Genomic DNA, 25,794 nt, shown 5'->3' on the forward strand with positions numbered 1-25,794 from the left:
CAGTCGAAGGACCATTTGTGGAATTAACTATTTATACAATTATTAGGACGGTTAACGAACCAAACATAAACGAACGGAGAAGGTTGTTCGTGTTCGTTTGTTAAGGATTTTGGAGTGTTCGTGTTCGTTTGTTAAGATTTTTGAAAATCTTGTTTGTACTCGTTTTTTAAGCGTTCATTAATGTTTGTTAACATTTGCAAACATGTTCGTTAATGTTGGTGTACGTTCGAACGTGTTTGTTAACCGTATCAAACACGTTCACGAACATGTTGGTGTACGTTCATGAAGAGGTTCGTAAACACTTAATTACCAAACATCTGCACATGTTCATAAACACAATTTGTTCGTGAACAAGACAAAATCTACGTTCACGAACAATAATCAAACAAATAATATGTTTGTGAACATGTTCGTGAACATTATTAAACGAACACTTAACGAGCTTGTTTGTGAACATTACTAAACGAACATAAACGAGCTTGTTCACGAACATTACTAAACGAACACAAACGAGCTTGTTCACGATCTCTTAGCAAACGAGCTTAACACTGTTTAGACTCTGTTCGTTTATTAACCGAGCTCTAAATTTTGTTTGTTATGTTCGTTTACCTTAATAAACAAACACTTACCGAACACGAGCACGAATAGTTTGTTGAAAGCTCTGTTCGCTAACACCCCTAACAATTATGTTACAGAGTATATTTTTATTTAGAAATCTAAAAAAAATATTTAAGACTTTAAGCACTCAGTATAATTTAATTTATCTTAATTTAATTTATCTTTACTTTTGTATTCCACCCAAACAGTGAAGTGGTACCAACAACTGGTAGATTAGAAAATTCCCTCCTGTTTGGGTAGTTTTCATACGGATATACGATATACAGTGCATACGTATATTCACACAGCAATTTATTTTTTAAATTTAGAATTTTCAATTTTAGTTTGCAAATTACAATCGAATAATTTTTAGTAAATTGTATCTCAAATGGTCCATTGCTAGTTGCTGCACGAAGAGGAGGAGATACTGTTTTCTGGCTTGTTATTACTATTATCTCTGAAGGTTCGATTTTGTTGGTTGCAACAAATTAGGGTTTGTCGGTTAATTTCACATCCAATTAGTTGATTGGAATTGTTTAGTTCTCTGCAGAATACTGATGACAAAATGATAAATCAAGGAGGCAGTGCTATGAACACCGTGACTGCGTTCGAGCCCATCTCACAGGAGGTAAATTGTAAAAAGTTTGCAATGCATTGTGTATGATCGGTATTTATTATCTTATCATGTGAATTGAGCTTGAAAAGGAGCGATATAGCGTTTAATTAGAGAAAAATGACTTTCTGATCCGATTGGTAGTTTTGGTTTGAGGTGAACTGGCGATGGGTGATTTCTCATAGATTTCAACTCTGTAGTTCTAGTTAACTGAGCACTTAATAGTTTACTCAGTGCAGAGGGAAGACTGTGCGGCCAACTTTCTTTTGGCTGTAAAAGCTGCAAATTTGTTTTAACTCTTTCATTTAGAGTTCAAAATTTTGAGGTTTATCGGTGCAATGCTACATCTTTTTATTTATTTATTTGTTTGTTTCTCTAGGAGTTACCAAATATAAGTAGATTGTGGTGCAATATTCATTAATGGAAATGGTTGAATCATCTCCCTTTTAGAGATTCAGAACATCTTTCATCTTTCATTTTTATGTCAATGAAATGTTAGTTGATTCATGCATGCTATGGATAAACAGCTGAATTTCATTTGCTATCTACCTCACATTATGTTAATATAGCTCATTCTATGTTTGAACAGTATTTGCATTAGATTTTCCTTGCTCCCCCTAGTATAATTTTCACCAGCTGCCAATAGAAGAATCTATCTGCTCATGGCTGATAAATGGAGAAGTTCTGCTAATGTAGCTACTGTTTTATTTGAAGCTTTCCTTTTATTTTCTCTATATTCTCACCCATATCCTTTTCCCCTTGATGTGTATATTTGGTTTCATACTTTCATCCACTGTAATGATTAATATTTCGAAATCATTGATATATGTTCAAAATATCCTCTCAATTGGTCAGAAACACCAGGTTGTTGATGGAAATCAACATTATACATCTTCCTATTATGCTCCTCCTGGAACTGCATCAGCATCATGGACTTCTCATGGGGTGGATAGCTACGCCACAAAGACTGGAGTTGGTTCCAATTCCAGTTATGACCATGATCAACGAGCAGGGATGACTTCTGGGAATGTTCAAGATGGCCCAAGTGTGACATCTACTAGCACTACAAATTCAGGAGTGACAAATGTAACTCAGGATTATAGTAGTTATCCCACCTATCCGAGCACTGATCCATATGGCTACAACACTGCAGGATATGCTGGTTACTACAATGGCTATCAACAGCAATCTAATCAACCTTATCCCCAACCGAATGGAGCATATCAAAATACAGGTGCTTATCAGCCTCTTTCCTCATATCAGAGTACTGGATCTTATGCTGGAGGTACAAGTTTTTCAAGCACTTATTACAGTAATACTGATTATCAGACATCTGGAGGTTACCCCAGTGGTGGAGGCTACCCAAGTGGTGTCTATAGTAATCAGTATGGGCAGTATGCTCCATATCCTTCTCATCAGTATCCTAGTTCAGACTCTTCTCATCTGTACCATAGTTCAGATTCAACTGCTAGCTACAGTTCTACGACTGCTGTTTCCAGTTCACAATATCAGCAACAGTATCAGCAATGGGCAGGCTACTACAACCAAACTCAGACAGAAGTCAGCTGTGCTCCTGGAACAGAAAACCTTTCTGTTTCCAATGCATCTAGTTTGAGTTGTTCTGTTCCAGGTGTTAGTGGTGGATATGCAACTTCAAATAACCAAACACCAGCACCTTATGTTCCACCACCGAAGCCAGAGTCTGATACTTCTGAATTGCCTACAGTGCAGGTTTGTTGTTCTTCTACTTTGGAGTTTAATAGAAAAGTTTTAATTGATCAACCTAATTTATTGGTGCTTAAATGCAAAGTCAAATAACTTAAACATACCACTGTGAATATTCATAGGCACTTTAACTGACAGTTGCTATTAATAAACAGTTTGAGGTTTGTATTGATATTAGTAGAGCAAGGCTAGTGTGTCATGTTTGTCATCAGACTACTGCTGCTTGTTATGATCTTTGCATTCTGGGTGCTGTTATTTTCTATTCTTCCAAAAATGTCTGTATATGATCTCACCTTTTTTTTTTTGGGTTAAATTTAATTTTTTATCTCCTGCTTTTGGAAATTAATATTTCAGTTATTTGTAATCAAGGATGTTCTTATTAGTTTGTAATTGGGGAAAGTTTTATTTATTCCGGAATAGTGGATTAGTTTTTATGTCAAAGTGTAATATTTAAGCCTCCAGCTGATGCTTCATGATTTGTTGGTATAGTTATTTTAAGAGTGATGGTTATTCTAATTATTATTATTTAAAATCTCCTTTCCACTTTGTTTTTGTATATTTTTTTTAGATTCTGCTCTTTATACTCTATTGGCTTGTTGAACTCAGTTCTCTTTTGCTTTTTTTGGTCAGTCTGCTGCAATAAGTGACAGTGCCCATGATAGTTACTGGAAACATTGGGCTCCAGCTTTCCAAAATCAACAGTCAAGTTCAGTGCAAGTTCACATTCAAAATCCATCAGTTTCAACTCCTTATGATAACTTTCAGAATCAACAGACATCCACAATTGCTCAAGGACCAAATGTTCAGTATACTGCTTCTCATCAGATGACTCCTACTAACCCTAATTATCAGTCAAGCTTGCAAAACATTCATCAAACTGTCCCACAAACAGTTCCACCAGAAGATACACGCAGGGTAAGCAAATTGCAGATTCCAACAAATCCTAGAATAGCTTCAAATTTGGGCTTGAATTTACCGAAAACAGATAAGGATAGCTCTACAACTACTGCAGCTGCAAAACCAGCCTATGTCAGTGTTACTTTGCCTAAACAGAATGAGAAAGTCTCATCTCAAGCTACTGATTCCATTCTCAAGGTAATATTACTTTGGTTAATGATTTTGTGGAATCATCTTGTTTTTTAGTGTTTTATGTTTTGAAGTTTAATTGTGTCTGCTCTTCTTGCTGATGAATTTACTATGATAACACCCAAGTGACATGACCTCAGCAGAGGTTGAGTTACATATTGAAGAGAAATCTCTACAGAGAGCTTGACATAACTTAACCTCTAGAAAGCTAATTTCTTCTTTTGTATAGTTCACCTTTTCATTTTGATACCACCTGTCTTTTAAGTTATCATCATCCTGCAATCTACCTTAGAAAATTGAAGTTGTTGGATACACCCTGGTCTTTGGGGAAGTAGGTCAATTCAACCCTCCTCCCTGTGTACACCAAAAAGAAAGAAACATTGTGCAGAGCAGAAACAGTGTAATCCAGATAGTAATCTTTGATTTCCATGTATCCAGAAGTTGGACATTGATGCTTTTTTTTTTTTTTTGGTTGTTATTGTCTTTATTCCTAGTCAGATTAGTATTGAATAAGTTGTGTTGATATTTCTGCTTGGGTGAATAAGATAATTGATGGATCTTTCTACTTCTACAACTGAAATGCTCTTACTTGCAGCCTACTGGGTTTCCAAAGTCATTGCGTGGATATGTGGAAAGGGCTTTAGCTCGTTGCAAAGATGATGCACAAATGGCAGCTTGCCAAGATGTCATGAAAGAGGTATTGTAGTCTCTGGCTTGATGCTTTGCAGCTCTGTTTATTTGAATGTAAATGTTCATAACCTGGCATCGAAGATGCAGTAGCTCTTGACATTACTATACCATGTATAACTGTGCCATCTGTATTTTTTAATTGTTTGACACATTCATTTATTTATTTATTTATTTTAAAATTTTGTGTGTGAACTAACTAATTAAAAGATTGATACAACCGAATGTAAAATCTGCTGGGGACTTACTATGCAACTAATATTAATGCTGGTGCACGATTATCATGCTTGTCTTAAGAAGCATCTAGTTTCTCCAATGTAACTAAATTGATAAGTTCCTTTTTAACGATAATAAAATGGGTATTTAACTATTTCCTTAAGTTCCTAGATAGCCTACTTCCTCTTTTCAGGGAAGGTGTAAAAAACCTTTAACCACTCACTCTAGCCATCTTTTATATTCTAATTGCTATTACTATCTAATGTGAGAGATCAATCTGGAAGCACTTAATCATTTGTTTCACTGAATTGTCTTCATTTCTTTAAATTAGAAATTAATCAGGAAGAAAATTATCCCTCCTGTACAAGCAGACCAAGCTTGTATGGTAAATTACACTAAAATTGCTCCTTTTGCTACTAGTTTTCTGTCTTTGTACTTTTCAGATCATCACGAAAGCTACTGCTGATGGTACACTTCATACAAGAGATTGGGATACTGAACCTCTTTTTGCATTGCCTAATACAGATGGAGTGACAAAGGAGTATGTGCTTTTCATAAGCTCACATGAATTTGTTTTCCCTTTTTTTCTTTGCAAATGCCATTGCATTTATAGTTATATACAGATGCTCAAACATCAAATTTGATGAAAGCATAATGAACTTGGCTGCACTCCTTTGCTCAGCTTGCCAAACAGGGCACCTTGATAAAATTAGGGTTCCATTACTGGATATAAATACAATATGGAAAGAATACAAGGAAATGCTGTACCTTAAGTACTTGACTACTGTTCTTTTGATGAAATCTGCATGAAACAAACAACAGTGATACTAAGCAGCAAGGATGTATTATGCGGGTCATAAAAACTTCTTTTCCTCTTATGTTTAGTAAATGTGAGTAGAAATATCTATATATGTACATAGGGTTTGTAATTTGTGTGGGGTACATTGGGTGGAAATGTGATGGTGATGCTGAAGCTTTTGGGTCTTAATCCCTTCTTAGGATGCTGTTATTTCTTCCATTATAAAATAGGATCTGCTTGCTCTTTAATGAAATGCTCGTTCACAATAAACCCTAAATAGCCTTATAAGCTTTATACGTAACAATGAAGGCCATAAAATATGGAAATACTCCTTGCTCCCTTATTAGTTGTTGCAGCATTCAAGCCCCCTCCAGTTTCAAAGTTGATAATGCCATTGAACAGTATTACTTTAGTTATAGGCATTAGCCATCCAGTGTTGCAGATTAATTTACAACCTTATTTCTGCAGGAGTCTACTGTGTTCAACCCCAACTTCTTCATCTTCAAAGAGTAAAAGAAGTCCTAGTAGGCGATCGAAAAGCCGGTGGGAGCCTGTATCTGAAGAGAAACAAATTGACAAACAGGCATCTGTTACTCCTCACACTATGAAATATGGAAGTTGGAATAAACAGGTCTCTTCTTCTTGCCCCTCATTTCTTCATATCCTCAGTGCCTGTGGGTTGCCACCACCAAAGCAATGAAACTGTAGTATTATTTTCATCCTAGATGCTCTTCTAGTTTTCTTAATAAGATTTTATTTATGTTCAATACAATTTAAAATATCCATCTCATTCAGTTGCTTTCTGCAGCATTCAAGTGGAAAGACAGAAAGCAAGGTGCATTCTTCAGCTCATGTGAAGTTCTCCTTATCATCAGAACAGAAGTCCCCCAGCACGTTTTCCTTTAGGTCTACCAAGAGGCAGCGTCTTGGTGATAGTATGAATGCAACTGATAATGGTGAAGCATCTAGTGATAGTGATAAGGAACAAAGTTTAATGGCATATTACTCTGCCGCTATAGCTCTAGCAGACTCACCAGAGGAAAGGAAGAGAAGGGAAAACCGGTCAAAGCGTTTTGAAAAGAGAAATGGTAATCAAGCTGAAAGAAACAATTTTAGCCCAAAAAGTGTTGGAGCTGGAAATGTTTACTCTAGACGGGCAACTGCATCAGTGCTTAGTAGAACTTTTGAGGAAAATGGCAGTGTAGCTGTTGAAGATATTGACTGGGATGCTCTTACCGTCAAAGGAACCTGCCAACAAATTGAAAAACGTTATCTACGGCTTACTTCTGCACCAGATCCTGCCACGGTAAACTCATTTCACCTTCTGTGCTGAATGTTTGATATTGTAAAGGATGAGTTGGGACATTATGAATGATAGGTTTCAGTTCTGAAATATATTTGATTTTTTCAATAGGAAATTACCTATTGCAGGTAAGACCTGAAGAAGTCTTGGAGAAAGCTCTACTTATGGTTCAAAATTCCGCAAAAAATTACCTATACAAATGTGACCAATTAAAATCTATACGTCAAGACCTTACTGTACAACGCATACGTAATGAGCTGACAGTTAGGGTACGTCTTTTGCTTTTATCCACTCAATATTCTTCTTGTTAATATTCTTATGCCATCAAGCAATAGCACTTGCTTATAGCTTGTTCTTCTTCTTTAAAAAAAAAAAGACCTGCTTTATCCTTTCATTAGGATCACTGTTATGGACCTATGGTTGATTTCTTGAAAAATTTTGGGGATGCTATGCATTTCAGGTTTATGAAACACATGCTCGATTAGCGATTGAAGTTGGAGACTTGGCAGAATTTAATCAGGTCTGCCCTGAGAGCTTGCACAAGATTATCTATGCATGAAGATCAGAAGATATCATTATTGAAGAAATTGCTTTCTCTTAATTGTTTCACCTGCATATTATCTGTAACCTTATTTTCCATTTTGCTGGATATTTGATCTACTCTTAACCTTGGCTTATGCAGTGTCAGTCACAACTGAAAACACTATATGCAGAAGGAATCAATGGATGTCATATGGAACTTGCAGCATATAATTTACTTTGTGCACTTCTGCACTCCCACAACAAGAGAGATCTCCTATCGACAATGTCAAGGTCAGTGATCCAATTGTTGTTGCCTTGTATTGTATTTTATTTTATCATGGTTATAAATATTACATTATTAATTCAGTGGTTGCCAGCATTAGGTCATACCGGTAATTAGTTCTTTTATTTGAACAAAGTACATCATATTTTCTCATCTATTTGAAATTTAAAGACATTGTAGGAAGCATCTGCAGTTACATGTAGGGGTGGGCATTTCGGTCTTCGGTTCGGTTTTTTCGGTTTCGGTTTCGGTTTCGGTTTTTCGGTTTTAAAAAAAATTGAACCATTCGGTTTAACATTAGAGTTCGGTTCGGTTTCGGTTCGGTTTCGGTTCGGATTTACTTCGGTTCGGTGTTCGGTTCGGTTTACGGCTCCCGAATTTTAACATTTCCTAGGAGACAAGGCGATCGGAGGTGCCGCGAGTTAGCGGGGCACCGTATTTACTATACATGAAACATCACATAACCCAAATCCAAAGTTTAATATTTAAATAATAAATACCACCATAACAAATTAACAATTCAAACAAATTAAAATAAAAAAATAAAACTAGAAATTAAATTCCAAAACTGAAATGAATTTGGAAATTCATTCCAGTCATTCCAGTAACTGGAATGAATTTCCAAATTCATTCTTAGTTTTGAAATATATATATTACGTATTTATAAATAATATATAAATATATTTATTAATTAATATATATATATATATATATATATATAATATATTTATATTTAATTATAAAATATTTCGGTTTTTTCGGTTCGGTTCGGTTTTCTCGGTTCGGTTCGGTTTTTAACCGAACCGTTCGGTTCTTCTAAAACATGAACCGATCGGTTTTTCGGTTCGGTTTAAAACCGAAACGAACATCTTCGGTTCGGTTCGGTTCGGGTAACCCGAACCGTTTTGCCCACCCCTAGTTACATGTTTAGACCTTCCCCTTTAAATACGGAATAATATTTTTTAGGGAGCATATGAAGCTACATGTCTAGATTCTTTCCCTCTAAATCTATCATGATTGGATCTTTTTCTACATGAGAGCTTTCAACTGTGTGAAAAGCACTAGGAAAGAAGCTTCTATAGATTATTACTGTAATTTACCCTATTCTTTTGTTTTTGGAAGTTCCTTTTTGGGGGAACATGGGGAAGGGTACAATTTGACATATCTATATCCTACCCTTTTAATTTTGCAGCCAGATTTAGTCCTAGGACCAAAAAGAAAAACTGAAGTCAAGGATGCTATGTTGTCAAATTAAAGAGTAGTACTAAATGTAGAAATGCTACCATAGCGGGACTAAAACTGAAATGAACTCGTTTAGAAATTTATTGGGGTTAATTTAATTTAATGCTGTGAACTCTGCTTGGTAGCTAACTTTCTTGTTATTCTTTGTGATGGCACATCTACTTTTCATTTGTATTTTTCAGATTATCAGCTGAAGCTAGGGAGAACACGGCTGTTAAACATGCTCTTTCAGTTCGTACAGCAGTGACCTCTGAAAACTATGTGCTGTTTTTCAAACTATACAGAACAGCTCCCAACCTCAACAGCTGTCTCATGGGTACAATTTTTGCTTCTAACGCATGTAATTATTATTATTATGTATATCTCTGAACTTGAGGATACATGTACCTGGTCTTTTTCAGATCTTTATGTTGAAAAGATGCGGTACGCAGCTGTAAGATGTATGTCTCGTTCATATCGTCCTACAGTTCCTATACCCTATGTTGCTCAGGTTTTAGGGTTCACTTCTGTCATGCCCACAACTGAAGTAAGTGATGCGGAGAGAGATGGTGTGGAGGAATGTATAGAATGGTTGAAGGCACACGGTGCATGCCTTACTTCGGATAATTCTGGAGAGATGCAACTTGATACAAAAGTATGTTTGCTTTTCCTGTTAACACTTATAGACAATTGCACAGGTGCAACTGTGCAAGATTTTCTCCTAGCAATATCTTTGAAGGACTTTGTTTAACCTAGATTAGAACACATGAAAACACTAATTATGGACTTGGCATTACACTTGACAACATTTTAGATACTATACTAAATTTATGAATCTCTTTTCATTTTTAAACTGTAATTCTGTAAATATCTCTCACTCATTTGGGTAATATGTTCTATTCTGGGCACTTATGCAGTTATGCATCATATCTTGGTGATTTCACTTCTCGTTAATTGCTTTAAATATGCAGGCATCCACATCAAGCCTTTTCATGCCGGAACCTGAAGATGCTGTGGCTCATGGAGACGCGAGTCTTGCAGTAAGTGATTTTTTGACCCGCAATCTTGTTGTATGATTAAAAGAACCCTCAAAATACTGTATTCACTATTCAGTAATGGGCATTTTGACTAGTTTTAGCTCTTCCTGTTAAATCTTTGTTTTGGAGAAGCGCTCAATTCTTTACCTGTAAGAATTTAACGCATATAGCTGAGCAGAAATCATTGTAAGCAAATGCAAGTAAAATTGTATTCTAGTAATGGATATAGAGTTGTATGATTGTTAACGAATATAGCCAATTTTGATTATTGATCTCTATGACACCATAAGAAGATATACCCAATTTAGTCATCGACTATAGTGGTTTTACTGAATTTAGTCCTAAGTGACTTTTTGTACTCAATTAAGTCTCGGACTTTGATGATTTTACCTAATTAGATCCTCCGTTAACAATTCCGTTAGTTGACTGTTAAAAGTAGGGTTAATATGGTAATTTATCGTCCCTCCTCCCTTTTTGTCAAATTTCCATCTCTTCCTCATTTCTTCTTCATCTTCTTTCAGACTGTAATTTAAAAAAAAAAATTAAATAGAAGAAAAATTTGTAAGCACTAACTACAGTACCTTCATCCACTCTCACACCAGTCTTTTTCATCTCTAAAAAAAACTCCAAAGCTTCAGCTGACCTACTATTTCTCTTGAACCCATCAATCAATGCAGTATAAGAAATAACATCTCTTTTCTGCATTTCAACGAACACCTTGCGCGAAAGTTCAATGTACGGACAGACAACAAAAGTTGAAACCAAAGAATTCTGCACAAAATGATCAGAACCGAACCCGAACTTCAGTAATTGAGCAAAAACCTTTAGTGGGTTTCCTGCTTTGGCCTTTGAAAAGGCTTTTGAGAAGCAAAATAAAGATGTGCTTGTGGGGAAACACATCATTTTCCCGCATTTTTCGCGTAGAAAACAATGGAGTCATGGGGGTTTAAAGTCATGGAATAGCCTTTGATCATGGTGTTCCACGAATGGGCATTAGGTTCTTTGATCCGAGCTAGTGAAGAGAGAAAACGCATAGGAAGAGGGAAACGTAGGCAGTGATATGCAGTAGTTGACTAGTTTCCTAAGCCATGAATTATGGTGGCAGAGACCACATCTGATAAACAAAGAGTGAAGATGCGGTGGCCGTGTACTCGTTTAGTTTCCCAATTTTTTTTAATTACAGTCGGTAAGATCAGATGATGGAGGAAAAATGAGGAAGAAGATGACAATTTGAACAAAAGGGAGGAGAGATGTTAAATTACCATATTAACCCTACTTTTAACAGTCAACTAAAGGAATCATTAACGGAGGACTTAATTGAGTAACATCATCAAAGTCCGGGACTTAATTGAGTACAAAAAGTCACTTAGGACTAAATCGAGTAAAACCACTCTAGTCCAGGACTAAATTGGTATTAACTCTGAAGATTTTGTTTTAAATATTACATAAAGTTGCGCTTTGTATCAACGGTGCAACGGCGGTTTTTCGTCCCAAGTTGCTGATAGTATAATCTCATGTATATTCTTTAGCTGCCTTTAAATAAAATTATACGGAGTATATGATATCTGAGTACATTAGCATGTGATTTGATTGGAATGTGAAAGTAGAATATACCTAAATTAAGGGTCCGTTTTTCGGATTTTCTCTAATGTTTGGTCAGTTATATCCAGGGGTGTTTATTCGGTTAACTGAAATTTTGTAAACCTTTAACTGTTAATCGAATCGAAATTTGTATTACTGAATTAACCGAATTGAATTTTTTTCGATTGGTCGGATAACCGATTAACCAAAATTTTAAAAACTAAAATTTAAAATTCTAAAAATAACACTAAAATAATAAATTCAATTAAAATAAAATACATTCATAACAAAATATACAAAAATAATACCGTAACAACACTATAAACATAAAAACACGAATTATAAACTCTAAACATCAGTCCACAATATAAAAAAAAATCGGTTAACCGACCGTTTCGAACTGAATTTTTAAGATTCTTTTAACCATTAACCGAACTGAATTTTTTCGGTTCGGTTACGGATAACCGAAATTTTTCGGTTTGGTTGATTAACCAAAATTTTTTGGTAATTTTTAAACCCGAGCTCACTTGACACTTGAGTTACCCCATTGACTTTGTATTTTTGGACTTGAATTCACCTTGTAAAGTGAATCCGCATCTATAGAATAATTTGCCCTTTTTTTTATATAAAGAAAATAAAGTTGATAAAAATATTGTTGGTTTTCTACTGTTCTTTTCCTCAGAGAGTCACAATTGGTTTACTAAAACTCTCTATCATTGCCTACCTCACCTCTCACCGAAATTGATCAAGTCCAAATATTAATATTTTATTAGAAATAAAATTGTAGTAATATATTTTTGTTCAGTTTTTGAAAATTGAATTAAATAGAAAAATATAATTTTTTAACTTTTAACTCAATACAAAATATACAGTAATTTTTTAACTTTTCGTCAAACACTATAAAATGAAAATATTTTTTGAAAAAAATATTCATATTCTTAGTTTTCAAATCCATTCTAAAGGAAATTTGTATTTGTACAAACTGATGCTATGGTTATCTGTACCTTCGGCAAATTATACTGTGCACCACGGTGCACATAGCAATGTGCACCACGTACCTAAACGACGTCATTTTGAGCATTGTAAACTAATCGTTCGTTTTTTTTGGAAATAACGTTTCCCGTTTCGGCCGGTCTCTGTATTTATGTTAATATTCTGTGTACTCCAGGCAATCATTCTGTGTATTCTAGGCAATCGTTCTGTGTATTATAGGCAACCGTTATGTGTATTCATGTTAGTAACACATGTTGTGATGTGTTTGTGCATTCGAATGTTTAGGAGGATGAGTTCTGTGTATTTTGTGTAAATATTATGTGTATTCATGTTATTAACACAAGTTGTGATGTGTTTATGCATTCGAATGTTAGGAGGATGAGTTCTGTGTATTTTGCGTCAATATTCTGTGTATTATGGGCAAACATTCTGTGTATTCTAGGCAAACGTTCTGTGTATTCTATATAATGATTATGTGTATTATAGATAATGAATTCCCTGGAGTCATTCGCGTCCACTAACATCTGTGTATTTTGTGTCAATATTCTGTGTATTCTGGGCAAACATTCTGTGTATTCTAGGCAAACGTTCTGTGTATTATAGATAATGATTATGTGTATTATAGATAATGAATTCCCTGAGTCATTCACGTCCGCGTCTACTAACACCAAACGACGTCGTTTTATGTACGTGGTGCAGGGGATTTTGTGTGTTCAACCTTATTTTAAAAATTAAAAGAAATCCACAATCTCAAAATAAAAAAATTGAAATGAAGTACACTTGGACAAAAAAATCCATTTTATGTAGACATGTAGTCTACGTCTCTAGGACTACGACACAAGGGATGGCAATGATCACTGTGTGGGGGGTTTATTTTTTATTTTTAAAAATAAATATTATTTATGTGAACAATTATTTTTATTATCACGACCTTCCAATATCTAATAATTGCATTGAAATTTAATATTGAGCAGATGAATGATACTGAAACTGAATACGCACAAGGGAATAATATTCCAGTGGCACCGTTTAATTCTACGCCCAAGAACCTGCCCAGAATCCGAACTTCTCCGCAAACACAGCAGACACAAAGGGTGACGAATCAGGAACGAACTCCACAACCGCAAAACCTTAGACAACCCCAACCGAGTGGACGAGGAGCCCATGGTAACAGAGGGGGTAGGGGCGGTGCACCAAGACGGGCGGCAGCAGAGTCTGAACATACAATTGTCAGGGGGTCAAGATTGGGTAAACAGATCACAAATACGGTGGTTCATAATCAGTGCGATATTCCCGAATCCTCATACAGAACTGATATGGACTACGAACTTTTGGGAGACCCTCCTAATGTACCAAGAGGGTCTTCATCACGACCAAATGACGTGGACGCTACCATGAGCGATGAGACTGGCGTAGGCCAGGTTGCTTCTGATCAGTAAGCTTTTGAGACTGGCGTAGGCCAGGTTGCTTCTGATCAGTAAGCTTTTTTGTGCCTTGGTGCACTGTTGTGTTGCGGTGTGTTTTTTGCCTTTTTGTTTGTTTTTATGATTATGCTAGTTTGGAACTGTCAGGGTGCAGTGTCTAGGACTTTTAGACGCACCCTCAAACAATATTGTAGGGACTTTTCTTCCAACATTATATGCCTTTTAGAACCTAAAACATCAGGTAACCAAGCGAACAACATCTGCTTTGGCCTGGGGTTCGATGAATGGGTTCGCATCGAAGCAGTGGGCTTCTCGGGTGGTATTTGGGTTCTATGGAATCTGCCTCTCAAGGTAGTTGTCATGAACAAACACTCACAGTTTATTAACCTACAGGTTGAAGAACAAAACGTAACCCCATGGGCACTAACGGTAGTGTATGGCAGTCCAAATATGGCTCTGCGTAGAGATCTATTTGCTAACCTCTCTTTTCAGGACCTCAACCCCCTATCTCAGTGGCTGGTGTGTGGGGATTTCAACTCCGCGGTCAGCATAAATGAGACAAGCAATACGAATCATTTCAATTTTGCAAGATGTTCAGATTTTAGAAGTTGGATCTTTCGTGAAAGCTTGGTGGACTTGGGCTATACTGGTGCGAAGTTCACATGGATGAGGGGGATCAATTCAAGCACATTTAAAGGAGCACGCCTAGATCGAGCCTTATGCAATACACAATGGAGAATCAATTACCCGGAAGCTATTGTGAATCATCTGCCAATGGCCAACTCAGATCACTCACCACTTGTGATTACAACGACTCCTCGGAGCAAAGCCGGCGGCCCTGCGAGATTCAGATTCAATATGGCGTGGTCAATGCATAAGGATTTTTTGAACTGTATTCGGAATGCATGGATCCCAGACAGAGAGCTGGAAGTGAATAAAACGTCAGTGGCCAAAGCACTAACAGCATGGAACACCAACACATTTGGAAACGTTTTCCAAAGGAAAAAACAATTACTGGCCAGGATAAGGGGAATACAGAAAAGCCTCTCCCAACGAGCTACCACTAATCTCATAAAACTCGAAAGGAGACTGAGGAATCAACTCGATGATGCACTACTTCAAGAAGAAATAATCTGGTATCAGCGTTCAAGGGAGGAGTGGTTGAGGTCAGGTGACAACAACACACGATATTACCACACGGCTACAGCGGTGAACAAGAATAGAACCAAAGTGAAAAGACTAAAAACGGACAATGAAGTTTGGCTGTCAGATAGAAACTTACTACTCGATCACATTCAAGAACACTTTACTGCATTATTTTCAGAAGTTCATATCAGAAGTCCCAATATTTTAGCTCATGGCCAGTACCCCACTCTAACTGCTCAGGATTGGCAAGAAGTGAACAACCCTTTCAAGCCAGAGGAAATAAAGCAAGCATTATTTGAAATGGATCCATGCAAAGCCCCAGGCCCAGATGGATTTACAGCAGGTTTCTATCAGAAAGCATGGGATGTAGTTGGAAAAGACCTAACCGACTTTGCTTTGAATTTTTTTTAACACAGGTATACTGCCCCCAGGAACCAACGATACTATCATATCACTAATACCAAAGGTTGCAAATCCAGAATCGGTTAAACAATTACGCCCAATTGGCCTCTGCAACGTTGTATACAAGTTAGTGACCAAGACAATGGCATCCCGGCTAAGGGGGATTTCAAAGAAGCTAGTAGGTCCTCACCAAACAAGTTTTGTGCTGGGCAGGCAAATTGCAGACAACATTATAGTACTCCAGGAGGTCCTCAACTCAATGAGAACTAGGAAAGCGAAAGTGGGATGGATGATTATGAAAATTAGAACTAGGAAAGCGAAAGTGGGATGGATGATTATGAAAATTGATCTGGAGAAGGCATATGACAAGCTGGCCTGGAGCTTCATCGAGGAGTCACTATCCGAGATAGGCTTCAACACAGTCTGGAGAAGAAATATTATGGAGTGCATAACAACCTCAAGATTAGCGATCAATTGGGAAGGACAGCTCTCAGAATGGTTCAACCCAAGGAGGGGAATTAGACAGGGAGACCCATTATCACCCTTACTCTTTGTTTTATGTATAGAAAGATTTAGTCACTTGATTTTAGACTCTGTTAATACTGGTAGGTGGAAAGGAATCAAAATATCCAGACATGGACCGCAACTAACACATTTATTGCTTGCAGATGATATGGTGCTATTTGGTGAAGCAACATTGGAACAAGCTGAGGAGGAAGAAATGTTTTGGAGTATTTTGTGAGTAGTCAGGTCAAAAAGTTAATACTCAGAAATCTGCTCTTTACTTCTCCAACAAAACTCAAGAGGAGCTGCAACAGAGCATTGTCGACTTAACAGGGATTCCCAAAGTGGGAGATCTTGGAAGATACTTAGGTGTCCCTTCAGTACATGGAAGGTTGAAAAAAGAATCGTTTGCCAGTCTCATTGAGAAGATGCACCAGAGGCTAGCGGGGTGGAGGTCGAAAACCCTCTCCTTGGCCGGGATGTTAGTCCTCACCCAGTCAGTCCTGTCAGCTATACCCTACTATCTGATGCAGACCACAGCGCTGCCAGCAGGAGTGATCAGCGAAATGGAACAGCTGATAAGGAATTTTTTATGGGGAAGCTCTCCTAATGCAAGAAAATGTCATCTAGTTAATTGGGATACAATCACCAAAAGCAAATCTGAGGGTGGACTAGGACTGCGCAAATTAGATAAGATGAACGAGGCATTCCTAGCAAAACTCGGGTGGCGACTCATGCAAAACGAAGACAGCCTATGGACTCAGGTTCTGAAAGCAAAATACGCAATCACCTCTTTGGATTGCACGACATGGAGACCAAAGGCTAACATGTCCTTTGTCTGGAAGGGGATCCTAAAAGCAACAACTACACTACAAAGAGGCTGTGCGAAATTAGTCAGAAATGGGCAAAGCACTATGTTTTGGACTGATAGATGGCTTGGCTAGCGTCCCCTCATATACCATGCTACCTCCACAATTACTCTAGTAGACCGATACAGAGTAGTAAATTCTTACTGGAGTAAAGATCACGGATGGAATTGGGAAGAGCTGCAGGACGTCCTCCCAGAAGCATCACGGAACGAACTAGCGGCCACCATAATCATCGATGATGCCGAAGCACAGGACTCAATTGTTTGGAGACATGGGACATCCGAAGTGTTTTCTGTAAGCTCAGCTTACGACTTGGCATCGAACTACTCCACCACGTTTGAGGCAGCAAAGTGGAACGCGGTATGGAAGTTGAAGGTTCCAAAGAGAACCAAAATCTTCATATGGCTGGCCCATCATGAGAGAATAATGACAAATAGTTTGAGGGCAAGGAGGGGAATGACAGAGAACACCAACTGCTGGCTTTGCAGAGATGAAGTGGAAGACACTGATCACGTTTTGCGCAAGTGCCCGGCTGCTGATACAGTATGGTCCAGATTACTACCTACATTTTACTGGCAGACAAAGAATCTACCATTTAAGGATTGGTTAGACAGAGGAATAGCCAATAAAGGCAACCAACTCAGGCCAGAGAACGAAAATATCCTATTTGCAGTGGCTATTTGGTGGATTTGGAAGTGGAGAAACGATGTAATTTTCAACAACTCCAATCAACCACTCAGATCAAAATTAGGATGGATCAAAGCTCAGACAGAGGAGATATATACTGCCCTTTCGAAAACCAAAAGCCAGAGGTATACCCTACATTCTTACAGATGGGAAGAGTTGAGGTGGTCAAAACCAGTTGAAGGATCGACCAAGCTCAATTTCGACGGCTCAGTAGAAGTTGCAACGGGCAAAGCAGCCTGTGGAGGAGTGATAAGAGATCATAAAGGGATGTGGCTGGGAGGCTTCACATATGCTATTGGTATTTGTTCCCCATTGCAAGCAGACTTCACATATGCTATTGGTATTTGTTCCCCATTGCAAGCAGAAGCGTGGGCTTTGATTGGTATTTGTTCCCCATTGCAAGCAGAAGCGTGGGCTTTGCTCAAGAGCATTCAGTTGGCCAACTTTTTGGGTTATAGGAGAGCTATTTTTGAAGGTGATTCTCACGAACTGGTTAGTATGTTCAATGAAGGTTCAGCCTCCATAGGGGCTGTATGCAACATCATCAAAGCATGCAGACAGGAACTGACTAAGCTCCAAGAATGGGAAATCAACGTTATTCCACGCGAAATCAATACTCTAGCTGATTACCTGGCTAAGAAGGCAAGAGAGTGTCCAAGGGGTTTTACACACCTACGTGAACCTCCTAACGAGATTCTGGATATTCTAGAACTAGACAGTGCAGGTTTCCCATGTTGGAGACTGATGATTAGTAATAACTAAGGAATATGTACATATGGGTTTCCCCCTTCTAAAAAAAAAAAAAATTTAATTAATTTAGATTCAAATTGTTACCTATTCTGTATTCTCAACGTATTTTCCTCCGTTTGTAAAATTAAAACATTTTTTCTTTTTAATTAATAATTACGTTTTTTCAACTTATAAATAAAGCATTTTCATTTTATTTATAAAAGTCTATATTCATTGTCCAAAAATACATTCTAAGTGAAATTCGTTTTATAACTCTAGTCCGTAAAATACCATAATGAGGGAAACTAACTTAGGTTGCTCATTGCTGACTTGCTCAAACCAATAAAATCAATAAACAACTCTTGTAAAAATTTAAATTTAAAACGTTATGGTTAAAGTATTCTCACCGCAGGAGTTATTTTTAAAAATTAATTAATAATCAGTTCATTTTTGAGTACAATAATCAATTCATTTATTCATCAAATAACAGAGATTAGAACAGTATAAAATAAACATCACTTGAGTAGCCACTTGCAAAACATCCTTTTCACAGCACTTTCCCCTTTCTGTCTTCTTCTTTCTTCTTTCATTTCCCTAACGCTTTTACTTTCTGTTCTGTTATTTCTTAAATCTCAATCGAACACTCAAAATTCATCTCAATCAAGCTTCCTTCTGTATCCTCTCAGCTCAGCCATGGCTTCGCCTGTTCAAGAAGGTACAGAATTTGTTTATTTTATTTTATTCTGTTTTTGTGTATCTATGGGTCTGTGATTGTTCTTGGTTTCATCAGCATCTCGAGCATGAGTGTTTCCGTTTTATTTTATGAGTATATTATTCTCGAAGCTGTAGATGAATTTTGTGATGATCTGACTCTGTAAACTCCAGTGTTTGAGAGATGTGAAAAGAGTAGAAACTTTGAGGTGGAAAAGAAAGTCAAATTTGTTTTGAAATTAGGTTACTTGATAACTTGATACATGACTATGGTGAAACTTTGGATGCTTTAAGTCTTAGCATATTTAGTGAGCTGGGAATCCTATTTCCAGGATTTAAAGAAATTGTTATCCAGGTGAAACTATAATAACCAAGGAGGAATAGAGAGCTGGGGGGGTGGAGAAAGAGGAAAAAGATTGGGATTTTTGCTTAAAGAAAAGGCAATATTTATCAGTTGTGGAATCCAGATTGATACATCTGATCAATGATTCACTGTTTGTTGATCAATATTAAGGAGCAGCTGTTAATAATTTGGTTATTAGTTTAGTGTATGTGTATGTGGATACATGGAAGAGCACATTTATGATTCTACAGCCAAAGGTCAAATATGGGGGAGGAGCTTTAAATTTTATTTTTCGAACTTCTTTTGATGTAAAGTTAGCTTTTTCTAGAGTGTTGACTAATTAAAGAGAATCTGATATATGCAACAGGTGAAATAGACTTAGAGAAAGGCTTGATTAGTCCAGCAACCAGCCAAAATTCTTTGTTTGAGCCATCGCCAGCCCCATCTCCATCCTCGGCAACAGCACCTGCTCTAGTGCTTTCAAATTCTGGTAAACGAATTGATCAAGCAGGGAAAAAGAAATATGTGAAACAAGTGACGGGCAGGCACAATGATACGGAGCTTCACTTGGCTGCTCAAAAAGGTGATCTTGCAGCGGTGAAGCAAATACTTGATGATATTGATTCTCAAATGGTTGGGATGCTGAGTGGAGCAGAATTTGACAGAGAGGTAGCAGAGATTAGGGAATCTGTCGTGAATGAGGTGAATGAATTAGGAGAGACAGCATTGTTTACAGCAGCTGATAAGGGGCATCTTGAAGTGGTAAAAGAATTGTTGAAGTACTCAACTAAGGAAACTCTCACTAAGAAGAACCGATCACTATTTGATCCTTTGCATATAGCTGCAAGTCAAGGACATCATGGTAATGATTTGAGCTTTCTTCATGATTTAATTCCTTTATATATATATTAAAACAAAATTCTGTTCCTCCTTGGTCCTATTTTTTTTTTTTTTTTTCAAAAGGTATCTTTTGCCAGAGCTTATTTTAATAAATCAACTATCCTAATTTTTATCTGTGTTATAATCACTCATTTACTGCAGCCATCGTGCAAGTACTATTGGACCATGATCCTGAACTAAGTAAAACAGTTGGCCCTTCAAATGCTACCCCCCTTATAACGGCAGCATCAAGAGGACACACTGCTGTGGTCAATGAATTGCTTGTAAAGGATTGTACCTTGGTTGAAATTGCCAGATCCAATGGGAAGAATGCATTGCATTTAGCTGCCAGGCAAGGGCATGTGGAAATTGTCAAGGCCTTGCTTGAAAAAGATCCACAACTAGCAAGAAGGACAGACAAGAAAGGGCAGACAGCATTGCAAATGGCTGTGAAAGGGGTTAACGTTGAGGTGGTAAAATTGCTTCTTAATGCTGATGCAGCAATTGTTATGCTGCCAGACAAGAATGGAAATACAGCATTACATGTAGCCACCAGGAAAAAGCGTGTGCTGGTATGCTTTGCATAGCATTCTTGTTGTTATCTTCTCTCTCTCTCTGTTTGTTGTGGGTAGGGTTAGGTAGGGGGCAGGTGTATGCTTTTTGTTCCAACTCAAGGTCTCTATACTCCGTTGGGTGTTATCAAATATAGTTTCCCAGTAGTCTGTTCTCACAATTAAAATTTGAAAGCCAATTTTTGTTTACCATCTTATCCAACAATGATGCTTAACCTAACTGGAAAAAGAAAACATTGTGTTCATAATTCCTTCACATGTCTTAGATGTAGTTTTCCAGTATTCTGTTCTCATTATTAATATTTTAAAGCCTATTTGTATATATCATCTTATTTCTTTATTTTCATCTCCAAATATTAAACTACCAACTCTTACTAGAGATACATAGTCGCAAACACATCTGATATAAAATGAATAATCATTTGAGAACTTCCACTTGCAGATAGTCGATGAGTTACTGCGACTGCCTGACATGAATGTCAATGCACTGACCAGAGATCACAAAACAGCTCTTGACATTGTTGAAGATTTTCCCCTTTCTGAAGAATCCACATTGATAAAGGAGAGCCTTTGCCGTTATGGTGCCGTTAGGGCCAATGAGTTGAACCAACCAAGAGATGAGTTAAGGAACACCGTTACTCAAATCAAGAAAGATATCCATATCCAGCTGGAACAAACTAAGCGGACAAACAAAAATGTCCATGGAATTGCTAAAGAGCTCAGAAAACTTCATCGGGAAGGGATCAACAATGCCACAAATTCTGTGACCGTGGTAGCTGTGCTTTTTGCAACGGTTGCCTTTGCGGCTATTTTTACTGTGCCTGGTGGAGATGATGATTATGGGATGGCAGTGGCTGTGACCTACACTTCTTTCCAAATTTTCTTCATCTTCAATGCCGTTGCACTTTTCACCTCTCTTGCTGTTGTCGTAGTTCAGATTACATTGGTTAGAGGCGAGACAAAGGCTGAAAGGAGAGTGATAGAGATTATAAACAAGTTGATGTGGCTGGCTTCTGTGTGTACTTCAGTAGCATTCATGGCCTCGTCTTATATAGTGGTCGGGCGCAAATTTGAGTGGGCTGCTATCTTGGTTACGGTAGTAGGTGGCAGTATAATGGCCGGGGTTCTTGGAACCATGACATATTATGTCGTGAGGTCTAGGAGAATCAGGTCGACGAGGAAAAAAGAGAAGCACGCAAGGAGTGGCTCCAACTCATGGCTTCCCTCTGAGTTGTCTAACTCAGATATTGACAGGATTTATGCCATCTGATCTGAGAAGCTCAAGATGAAGAGGGACTTAATGGCAACAATTGAAGTAAAATCATAGGAATTTAAGAATGTGTTCTGTCTCAACTAAAAGTCTAACTGATAGTGAGGCTACACATTTATATTTAATATATTATATGCTCGAAAATAGAGAGGGAAACATGAAGGATCCACCCTCCTTGGCTTTTCTGATCAATTAGCCCATAACATGTTTAGCTGCTTCCTGTTTGGTGGAGTGGAGGAGATGATCAGTTGTTGCTTTCTGTTAACTCTTCTAATTTCAGAGGATTTCCTTCAGAACCTGCACCGAGGAGGCGAGGAGGCAGGAATGAAACATATTGCCAGATTAGCTAATATTTACTGTCAAGTTACAAACTTGGAAAATATGTATATTTTGTTTGAAATCATGGTCTCATGATTCATGAATGCAATTCTACCTTTGAAATCTGAAGATTGTGTAAAAATTGCAAATCCCTTGGAGTTGAACATCTTTTTCTATTGGTATATATTACTGGCATCGGCATTTTACAAAATCAGACTACTCAATAGTCAATCGAATGGGATTAGATCATGTGATCTTCTCTCAAAAGAGCCACAAAGTACCATTTGAGCTGTGCTTCTCTCAAAAGAGGTAAAGGTACCATTTTTGGAGCTGTGCTTAGTATGTAAAGTAACAATTTTTTTTTGGTTGAAGTAACATCTTTCAACCAAAAAAGAAAAAGAATTCATCAAAAATAGTCTTTTAATTGTGTAAAATTTTACTTATTTTAATTATTGGTAAATTACATTAACAACTAAATTCAGTAAATTTTTAAACAATTAAAAGACTACTTTAATAAAATTGATAATAACTAATTTCAAAATTATGACATAATCTAAATTATTGTAGATATTATCTCCTTCAAAGAAATTAACTTTAGGTAATTAAAAAAGAGATAATAATAAAACACTGAAACTGAGAAGACAGAAGTGAAGAAGGCCGTAAAGCAAAAAGTTTTCGCGCGAAGGAGAATCTGGTATTCTAGTTTGTTCGAGATGGTTAGAATTCAGGTGAAGCACGGCGGCGGGAGTGAGTTTCTGTACGATACTGAATCCACTTCGTCAGTGGAGGAAATCGCCAAAGACGTAACAGAAATTGCAAACCTTCAATCGAAGATTGAGCGTCTCTCTCTCCAGCTTGAACCTCATCTCTCTCCACTTCTTCACAGCGATTCGAAAGGTTATTTTTGTTCATTTATTTTATTTTTATTTTTTGTTTTTGTTTTTGTTCTCGTTTTGTTTAGCTTTCTCAACTTGAAGTAATCAATTCGTAATGCAGTGATGGCTCTCGCTCGAGCTCTCTCAGAAGCCAGGTCCTACGCTTCCAAGGTTTCTGTTTCTTTCTTCATACGCATACTCAAGTTCAGAGTAGACATGATTATCAGCTCAGTATATATGAATATAACTTGTAGTATTTTGTATGAATAGCTATATGTTGTGTGCTTTAATTACTAAAGAATATATACTTGGATGTGTTAACTGAGATTGATGCATGCAGAAATATCTATACGGTAATAAATATTTAATTTTGACAATTGGTTTTCACCGTGATTATTTTTATTAAATTCAATGTGATTCATTGCATTGATATATGTTCTTTTATTTGTTCTAAACTTGTTGAGATGGACAACAGAATCAGGTTATACATAACAAGCCTTTATCTATTTACGTGTTAAGAGACCACATAAGGAGTGTTGAGAATGCATTTGCGGAAGCATATTCTCTATTTGGATTTTCAAATGGCAGCTTACAGAATTTATTTCCAGGTATTTTTTTTCATAATCACTTCCATTAACCAAGTTTCCCATCTTAATTCTGTTGGAATTTAGTGTAAAATTTACTTCCCTCTGTGCATTAAAAAATTGTTTGTAGAGCATTTATCAGCAAAAAAACTATTAAGTTCTCAAGAAAGCTAATGAGAAAATTTACTATGAGATTAAATCAATATTAATTCTCCACTTTCCTTCTCTTCAGAAAGTGGAGTATTTGGAATTAGACATTGCCTTAGTTTGAATTTGTTCTTGTCAAAATAGATCTGGAGAGTTTTATCTAAACACTCATATCCCTTTGATCTGCTAGTTCAGTTTTATAACACAGTGGAGCAGTATCTTTAATTTTCTGTATGAGGTATATCCTTCTATCGGGAGGAATGAGGGTGCAATAAGTGATTTATTGTGGGAGAATGACATCAGTAAAATATTTGAAATTATAAGGTTATAACTCTTAAAATTTTGCTGTCAATGATGAAATATGATAAGCTGAACACTTACTGGATGAAAATGTATTCTCAGATTTGGAGCTTATTCAAGAGCGTACAATACAGCTCTGGTGGGCAGGCAAAGAGTTGGAAAAGGGTAAAAAGTTGTGTGACTATATTGGGAAAAATGAGAAAACAAAGGTACTTACATGTAGTGTCTGCATTTAACTACTCTGAGGATTATTGCCTAAAGAGGTGGAATAATTGGTGGCAGGTTGTAATCAGGCTACAGTCACCTATGATATCTCCTGCATCAATTACAGGTACTTGCACTTAACTGCTATATACAATTTCCTCTTACATAGTTGAGTTCAAATTATGTTTTCACTGCCTATCTTGATTCTACAGATTATACACAGTCTCACTGCTTGTATTTCATTTTATTTTGATGTTGTGTATAATGAAGGTGGAGAAAGCTCATGCAAATAAGATTTTGTCCCGGGATTTTGAATGGCCTTCTATTTGTTTCCTTGTTGGTGTACTTTCCTCCCTGCAGTCAGCTCTGGGCACTACACAATTTACTAATGCTTGCAGTAATTCAAATTTCCCCAGCTTGTAACAGTATATTACTCGCAATTGCGAGTGATTACGTAACAAATATCTTACTTATGCAAGTTAGATGAAGCTAGAACCCTTGGATTCCACCGCTTAATGCTACACAATTATTTCAGCACGTACATCTCATTAGATTTCTATCTATAGAATTTTCAACTTGTTGGACACTGAGTCTTTCATTTCGAGCTGATGTACTTAAATTTGATGTTCTAGTTCAAATAGATTGCATTGTGTTAGAGGATCTCTTCTGCTAGCTGATACTGATGATATATATGTTTTGAGTGTCCTGTTCCTATGGTCCATTTCTTTGTTGTTCTAGTTCTGCTTGAACTATTCTCCTTGCTTATATCATAGGAGACTCTTGTCTCTTGATATCCAATCCAAATAGGTTATATACATACATTTAGTCATGAAAGATATGATAAGTGCTTTTAGACTTCAGTAGATATTAGTACAAAAAACAACGACCCTGTTCATGAAAATTTGTTTAGCCTATTCATATAAGTAAAGTATGCATGGACTACCAAATGGTCTGGCAGACCAATTTCTATCAAATCCTCTTCAAGACTGTCTTCGTGTTCTCAATACATTCTAACATATATCCTGAAACTGGTTCAATTCTCTTGTCTTCTTACAAGAATTAGTGAAATTACATAAAGTATTTGAGTTCGTTTGCAGATGATTCTATCAATGAAAAACATTCATGACAGATGCACAAAATGCTTGTCCTTGCTTCAAACCACCTTAT

At 36.9% G+C, this 25,794-nt stretch overlaps 4 protein-coding genes across 10 annotated transcripts; all 4 read left to right on the plus strand.

Moving 5' to 3' along the window:
* Positions 1–887: 887 nt before the first annotated feature.
* LOC115998997 (SAC3 family protein A-like) lies at positions 888–10,357 on the plus strand. Of its 7 annotated transcripts, none has more exons than XM_031238702.1 (14): positions 888–1,060; positions 1,138–1,225; positions 2,075–2,941; positions 3,566–4,030; positions 4,617–4,718; positions 5,368–5,465; positions 6,192–6,354; positions 6,532–7,029; positions 7,155–7,295; positions 7,487–7,546; positions 7,709–7,839; positions 9,256–9,389; positions 9,475–9,707; positions 10,024–10,357. In XM_031238702.1, exons 2-14 carry the CDS (start codon positions 1,163–1,165, stop codon positions 10,126–10,128), a joined length of 3,060 nt encoding a protein of 1,019 aa, XP_031094562.1. In that variant the 5' UTR covers positions 888–1,060; positions 1,138–1,162; the 3' UTR covers positions 10,129–10,357. The 7 variants fall into 7 exon arrangements, with proteins under 7 accessions (XP_031094562.1, XP_031094563.1, XP_031094561.1 ...); XM_031238703.1 differs by having other exon boundaries at positions 1,148–1,225; XM_031238700.1 differs by having other exon boundaries at positions 889–1,060; positions 2,066–2,941.
* Positions 10,358–13,637: 3,280 nt separating this feature from the next.
* On the plus strand, positions 13,638–17,874 carry LOC115999567. Its single transcript, XM_031239408.1, has 6 exons — positions 13,638–14,084; positions 14,235–15,576; positions 15,650–16,056; positions 16,406–16,903; positions 17,084–17,716; positions 17,842–17,874. Exons 1-6 carry the CDS (start codon positions 13,638–13,640, stop codon positions 17,872–17,874), a joined length of 3,360 nt encoding a protein of 1,119 aa, XP_031095268.1.
* A 1,099-nt stretch (positions 17,875–18,973) lies between these two features.
* LOC115999214 (ankyrin repeat-containing protein ITN1-like) lies at positions 18,974–22,699 on the plus strand. The gene is made up of 4 exons (XM_031239027.1): positions 18,974–19,139; positions 19,846–20,340; positions 20,520–20,929; positions 21,372–22,699. Exons 1-4 carry the CDS (start codon positions 19,118–19,120, stop codon positions 22,197–22,199), a joined length of 1,755 nt encoding a protein of 584 aa, XP_031094887.1. The 5' UTR covers positions 18,974–19,117; the 3' UTR covers positions 22,200–22,699.
* Positions 22,700–23,164: 465 nt separating this feature from the next.
* Positions 23,165–25,348, plus strand: LOC116000065 (cilia- and flagella-associated protein 298-A-like). Its single transcript, XM_031240079.1, has 6 exons — positions 23,165–23,414; positions 23,514–23,563; positions 23,868–24,000; positions 24,526–24,632; positions 24,706–24,754; positions 24,898–25,348. The coding sequence occupies exons 1-6, from the start codon at positions 23,231–23,233 to the stop codon at positions 24,918–24,920; spliced, it is 546 nt and encodes a 181-aa protein (XP_031095939.1). The 5' UTR covers positions 23,165–23,230; the 3' UTR covers positions 24,921–25,348.
* Positions 25,349–25,794: the final 446 nt, after the last annotated feature.

This window comes from Ipomoea triloba, chromosome 12 (genome assembly GCF_003576645.1).
Source record: "Ipomoea triloba cultivar NCNSP0323 chromosome 12, ASM357664v1".
Lineage (NCBI taxonomy): Eukaryota > Viridiplantae > Streptophyta > Magnoliopsida > Solanales > Convolvulaceae > Ipomoea > Ipomoea triloba.

Excerpts from the sequence above, each read along its gene's own strand:
- LOC115998997 (XM_031238698.1), top strand. The coding sequence starts at position 1,163 with ATGATAAATCAAGGAGGCAGTGCTATGAACACCGTGACTGCGTTCGAG. Across the intron at positions 1,226-2,065 it reads TCGAGCCCATCTCACAGGAG|AAACACCAGGTTGTTGATGG; the intron begins GTAAATTGTAAA and ends TCAATTGGTCAG. Across the intron at positions 9,708-10,023 it reads AGATGCAACTTGATACAAAA|GCATCCACATCAAGCCTTTT; the intron begins GTATGTTTGCTT and ends TTAAATATGCAG.
- LOC115999214 (XM_031239027.1), top strand. The coding sequence starts at position 19,118 with ATGGCTTCGCCTGTTCAAGAAG. Across the intron at positions 20,341-20,519 it reads TGCAAGTCAAGGACATCATG|CCATCGTGCAAGTACTATTG; the intron begins GTAATGATTTGA and ends CATTTACTGCAG. Across the intron at positions 20,930-21,371 it reads CCAGGAAAAAGCGTGTGCTG|ATAGTCGATGAGTTACTGCG; the intron begins GTATGCTTTGCA and ends TTCCACTTGCAG.
- LOC116000065 (XM_031240079.1), top strand. The coding sequence starts at position 23,231 with ATGGTTAGAATTCAGGTGAAGCACGGCGGCGGGAGTGAGTTTCTGTAC. Across the intron at positions 23,564-23,867 it reads CCAGGTCCTACGCTTCCAAG|AATCAGGTTATACATAACAA; the intron begins GTTTCTGTTTCT and ends GATGGACAACAG. Across the intron at positions 24,001-24,525 it reads CTTACAGAATTTATTTCCAG|ATTTGGAGCTTATTCAAGAG; the intron begins GTATTTTTTTTC and ends ATGTATTCTCAG.
- LOC115999567 (XM_031239408.1), top strand. The coding sequence starts at position 13,638 with ATGAATGATACTGAAACTGAATACGCACAAGGGAATAATATTCCAGTG. Across the intron at positions 15,577-15,649 it reads CCCAGATGGATTTACAGCAG|GTATACTGCCCCCAGGAACC; the intron begins GTTTCTATCAGA and ends TTTTTAACACAG. Across the intron at positions 16,904-17,083 it reads AAGACAGCCTATGGACTCAG|CGTCCCCTCATATACCATGC; the intron begins GTTCTGAAAGCA and ends TGGCTTGGCTAG.